The following is a 5750-nucleotide window of genomic DNA, read 5'->3' on the forward strand; positions in this document are numbered from 1 at the left end:
TCACTCTGCCTCAAGTGGTAGAGCAGTGGCCTTGAGCTGAAGGGCTGAGGACAAGCTCCCACGCATTAAATTAAAGCTCCCAGACTGGAGAAGAGAAAGAAAGAAAGAGAAAAAGATAACAGGAAAGAAGGAAGGAAGGAAAGAAAGAAGTAATAGAAAGGGAGGGAGGGAGGGAGGGAAGGAGAGAAAGGAGACAGAAAGGGAGGGCGGGAGGTAAGGAAGAGGGAATGAAGGAACAAAGAAATGAAGGAAAGAAAGATGGAAGGATGGGGAAAACACAGGATAGAAAGAAAAGAAAGAAGATAGAAATAAAGACACAGAAAGAAAGAAAGCAAGAAAGAAGAAAGAAAAAGGGAGGGAAGGAGGAGGGAATGAAGGAATAAAGGAATGAAGGATGGAGAGATGCAAGAATAGGCAAAAGACAGGATAGAAAAAGAAAGAAGAAAGAGAGACACAGAAAGAAAGAGAGAGAGAGAAAGACTTGGACCCAGGGAGGGAGGGATGGAGGGAGTGATGGAGGAAGGGAGGAAAGAAAGAATGAAGGAAAGAAGAAAGGAAGGAAGGATAAGAACAGAATAGGTCAGGGTTACTAAAATGGGGGCTTAGCTGGGCCCAGGTGGCTCCCACCTGTAATCCTAGCTACTCAGGAGCCTGAGTTCTGAGGATTGCAGTTCAAAGCCAGCCCAGGCTGGAAACTCCAAGAGATTCTCATCTCCAATAATCCACTCAGAAAACCGGAAGTGGCGCTCTGCCTCAAGTGGTAGAGCACTGGCCTTGAGCTGAAGAGCTGAGGGATAGGGCCCAGGCCCAGAGTTCAAGCCCCAGGACCGACAAAAAAAATAACAAAACAAAAACATTGCCGGCATTAGTAGAGCAGTTCCAGGACCGAGGAGTGGCATGAGCCAGGAAGTCATGGGTCTTAGCAGGGAAGAGGCCCAGAAGCCATTTTTTCCTCTTCCCCAGAGAATCTAGCAAATTTAGTCATCTTTTTCTCCGTTCTGAATATTTGGCTTTACTTTAGCCAATACGTTAACATAGTAGCAACACTCTTCACCCCAGCATACACAGATGTCTCCTATTTGGGCAGTGGGAAGATCTAGGGCCCTTCGGTTTGGGGCCAGAAAGGAGATCTGTTGTTAGAGTAGGCCAATGGAGGCAAGAGAAGTCTGAAGGCATTGTGTTCCCAGCTGCTTGAACTGTGGATGCTGTGGGGCTAGCTTTAAACTGTGGCCCAGTGTCCCTCCCGAAAGGACCACTGAGGCAAGAGTGGTAGCAGAGCTTCTGCCCACCAGCATGGCAAGAAGCACAGCTCGTGTTTGTCTTGGTGGAAGTCCACGTGTAGGGCAAATTCTGCAATGTTGTAGAAGGAAAGGTGAAGTGAGAGGGGAACCAACAAACCAGGTCTCTCAGCTGAGGAGTTTGCACACGAGTATAGGATTTGTCGGGGGTGAGGGGGAGAGCCTTTTCTTTGCTTGTGTGTGTTGAAGCACTCAAACAAGAACAAAAGCAAAACCTACGTTGGCATGCACATGTAGAATCTAGGAATGACCTTTCTGAGGTTCAGCCATCTCCTTGTAATCTTCTATTCTCTAATCAATTCCGATGACTGTGTAGAGCTAGAATGGGTGAGTCAATGAGGACCCCTTCCTGACACTGAGAGGTTCTGGGAAATTCTTGTCCTGCCTGGAGGTTGGTACAGGTGGGCACTTCCATGGCTGCCTGAGGCGCTTAGAGGAGGACAGGAAACTGTGATTGGCTGATGGGTTTGCTCCGCCCTTTGGGAGTGTCTTCCACCCCCTGGTGCTATCAAAGAAAGGCCAGGCCCATCTTCGGGTCATTGGGCTGGTGCGCTGCTCTCCTCTGGCTCCAGCTCTTGGCCGCAGCCGTCTCCCGTCTCGCTTGGGGTCCTCTGCTGAGAGTACGGAGGGCACCAGGCGACATCTACAACCGTGCCTGTGTTTACAGATGTCCTGGGGAGCATCCCTGCCGTTCCTGTGGTGCTGTGCTGCACCTGCCCTCTGTGACTGCCCGCATCTGCTGGCTGAAACAACCTACCAGCGCACAGACCTCTGCACGCAGACCTGAACCCACGCTCTGAACCTGCTCATGGACCTTACGACTGAAGAACTGACTCCACTGTCAGACAACAGCAAAGAGATGTCTACCTTCCCTGAGACACTGGAAGAAATTGATGAGTCTCTCCAGAGCCTCTCTAACTCCTATCAAAGACTATGCCAACATCTCCACTATTCTAGAATCACATCTCAGCTATACCTCTGACCGACTTTGGGGGAGAGCAGCCAGCACAATCCAACCCACAGCCAGGTGAGAGCTTCTCCAGCCCTCGGTGCTGAGCAGACCATCAATGGGGGTCAGATACCAGTGCCCGGTGGAATCCAGACATCAGGGAGGACTGATGCCAATCCCTGGTGGAGGCCAAACCGTGTGTGAAGACAAGCTGCCGATCCCTGGTAATGAGCAAACATCAATGCGGGTCAGATGCCAGACCCCGGTGGGGTCAACAGCAAAGAGATGTCTACTTTCCTTGAGACACTGGAAGACATGGAAGAGTCTCTTGAGAGCTTCTCTAACCCCTATAGAGACTATGCCAACATCTCCACTGTTCTAGAATCACATCCCTCCATACCTCTGACCGACTTTGGGGAGAGCAACTGGCACAGTCCAACCCACAGCCAGGTGATGCCTTCTCCAGCCCTCGGTGGTGAGCAAAACATCAATGGGGGTCAGACGCCAGCCTCCACTGCTGACCAGACCACCAATGGACGACTGATGCCAATCCCCGGTGGTGACCAGACCATCAACGGAGAACAGATGCCACTCCCCAGTGGTGACCAGACCATGTATGGAGGACAGATGACAGTCCCCAATCGTGACGGGACCATCAATGGAGGACAGATGCCAGTCCCTGGTGGTGACCAGACCATCTCTGAAGGATTCATGCCAGTCCCCGGTGGTGACCCGGCCATCTATGGAGGACAGATGCCAGATCCCAGCGGTGACCACACCATCAATGGAGGACAGATACCAATCCCCAATATTGAACAGACCATCAATATGGGTCAGCTACCAGCCCCCAGTGGTGACCAGATCATCTATGGAGGACTGATGCCAACCCCCGGTGGTGAACACACCATGAAGGAAGAACAGATGCCACTCCCCAGTGGTGACCAGACCATGTATGGAGGACAGATGTCAGTCCCCAATCGTGACGGGGCCATCAGTGGAGGACAGATGCCAGTCCCTGGTGGTGACCAGACCATCTCTGAAGGATTGATGCCAGTCCCCGGAGGTGACCCGACCATCTATGGAGGACAGATGCCAGATCCCAGCGGTGACCACAGTACCAATGGAGGACAGATACCAATCCCCAGTTTTGGCCAGACCATCAATATGGGTCAGCTGCCAACCCCCGGTGGTGAACAGACCATCAATTGGGGTCAGATGCCAATCCCTGGTGGTGACCAGACCATCTATGGAGAACTGATGCCAACACCCGTTGGTGAACAGACCATCAAAGGGAGTCAGATGCCAGTCCCCGGTGATAACCAGACCGTCAATGGGGAACAGATGCCAGTCTCCGGTGTTGACCAGACCATGTATGGAGGACAGATGTCAGTTCCCGGTGGTGACCAGGCCGTCAGTGGAGGACAGATGCCAGTCCCCGGTGGTGACCAGACTATTAATGTGGGTCAGATGCCAATTCCCACGGGTGTCCAGACCATCTATGGACGACTGATGCCAGTCCCCGGTGGTGATCAGACCATCTATGAAGAATTGATGCCACTGCCCGGTGCTGAGCAGACCATCAATGGAGGACAGATGCCAATCCCTGGTAGTGTCCAGACCATGTATGGAGCACAGATGCCAATCCCCAGTGGTGTCCAGACCCTCTGTGGAGGACAGATGCCAGTGCCCAGTGGTGTCCAGACCAGCTTGGAGGAACAGACAATGGCTTTTCTTGCTAAGCATGCTTTCGGTAGTGGTCATGTAGTCACCTGCAATAGTACCCAGAACCTCTCCTGGGACTCTGTGCCGACTCAGCAACTTCTGTCGTTGACATGCCCACAACTCGTCCATGTCTCAAGATCCCCTTCCACGCAAGGACAAGCCCCAGACAAGTGGGCCCTCAAGACCCAGAGTTTCCAGCTCCCCCAGCATCCTGCCCGACTGAAGCCCTATGTCTGCACATACCCAGGCTGTGGCAAATCCTACTTAAAGCCTTCCCACCTCCAGATCCACAATCGCAAACACACTGGGGAGAAGCCCTATGTATGCGATGTGACGGGCTGTACGTGGAAGTTCTCCCGCTCAGATGAACTCAAACGACACAAACGGACACACAGCCAAGATCGGCCCTACCTGTGTACCAAATGCAACAAGAATTTTGCAAGAGCTGATCACGTAAAGCAGCATGAGAGAGTCCACAGTTAATTTTGTCGTCATGGAGCTTCAACTCAGGGCCTGGCCACTGTCCCTGAACTCTTGTGCTCCCGGTTAAAACTCTACCACTGAAAACCACATTACCTCTTCTGGTTTGGTGGTTGTTAATGGAAGATAAGGCTCACAGACTTTCTTGCTTAGGGTGGCTTTCAACCACAATCCTCAGACCTCAGCCTCCCGAGAAGCATTGTAGAATTACGGAGCCAGCTTGTACTCTAAATCGACAATAATCTGTACATGTATTATCTTGAATTATATTGTTTCTATTATTCTTATAACTGTAAGAGGCTTTTGTAATTTCTATTTTGTATATGATATTTATGGTTTGTAGTTATTTTGTTATATAGCACAGTTTGTAATGAATATTTTTATAACCTTTCAAATTCCAAATAAAATACTACTTTGAACACACACAAACACACTCACACTCACACAAAAGCTCCTTCTTAAGTAAAACTCCAGGCAGGAGCATATTCAGGTATAAGTTTCTTCTGAGATAATAGCCCACAAGTCCTCATTTTGTCTGACAGAATTAATAAACCTTATTTCTTTTGTTCCAATTGTCTGGGAGGGGAAAGTCCATGAGATTCTCACCTCCAATGAGCCAGCAAAAAGCTGGAAATAGAGGTGTAACTCAGGTGGCAAAGCACCATCCTTGAGCAAAATAGCTCAGGCACAACACCCAGGCTCTAAGTTCAAGCCCGAGGAACAGCACACATGTAGAGCTCTAAGTTCAAGCCCCAGGAACAACACACACACACACACACACACAAACACACTCTCTCTCTCTCTCTCTCTCTCTCTCACACACACACACACACACAAACACACACACACACACACACTCAAAAAAAAGACAGTCTCTCCTCCATCAGGACAGAGAAAAGCAGCTGCCCTTAAGCTACGGAGGGTATTTCTAGGAAGGAGACTGAGAGAGATGGGGGGAACTGTGTTGAGAATGGGAGGCAGGGTTAACCTTAGTGGCCAAGCCAGAGCAACCTGGAGACACAAAGAGCCAGGCAGACTTGGCCTCGGGGCAGACAGAGCTTGGGCTTAGGGGCAGGCAGACATGGCCCCGGGGCAGACAGAACTTTGGCCTGGGGGAATGTAGGCCTCACAGAATGACTTCACACCTGCGAACATTCCACCTTTTTCTCATTTTCTTTTTTTTTTTTTTTAACGGTCGTGGGGCCTGAACTCTGGGCCTGGGCGCTGTCCCTCAGCTCTTCAGCTCAAGGCTAGCGCTCTACCACTTGAGCCACAGCGCCATTTCCGGCTTTTTTCTTTTT

General features: G+C 50.5%; 1 protein-coding gene across 1 annotated transcript; it reads left to right on the forward strand.

The window, feature by feature from the left end:
• Positions 1–2499: 2499 nt before the first annotated feature.
• Positions 2500–4422, forward strand: LOC106002864 (transcription factor Sp4-like; the record flags this gene model as incomplete). Its single annotated transcript, XM_013037619.1, has 1 exon — positions 2500–4422. A coding segment is annotated over exon 1 (1923 nt), but the record flags the coding sequence as incomplete, so codon positions are not given.
• Between the last annotated feature and the right edge of the window lie 1328 nt (positions 4423–5750).

Source organism: Dipodomys ordii, unplaced genomic scaffold (genome assembly GCF_000151885.1).
Source record: "Dipodomys ordii isolate 6190 unplaced genomic scaffold, Dord_2.0 Scaffold1000003657, whole genome shotgun sequence".
NCBI lineage: Eukaryota > Metazoa > Chordata > Mammalia > Rodentia > Heteromyidae > Dipodomys > Dipodomys ordii.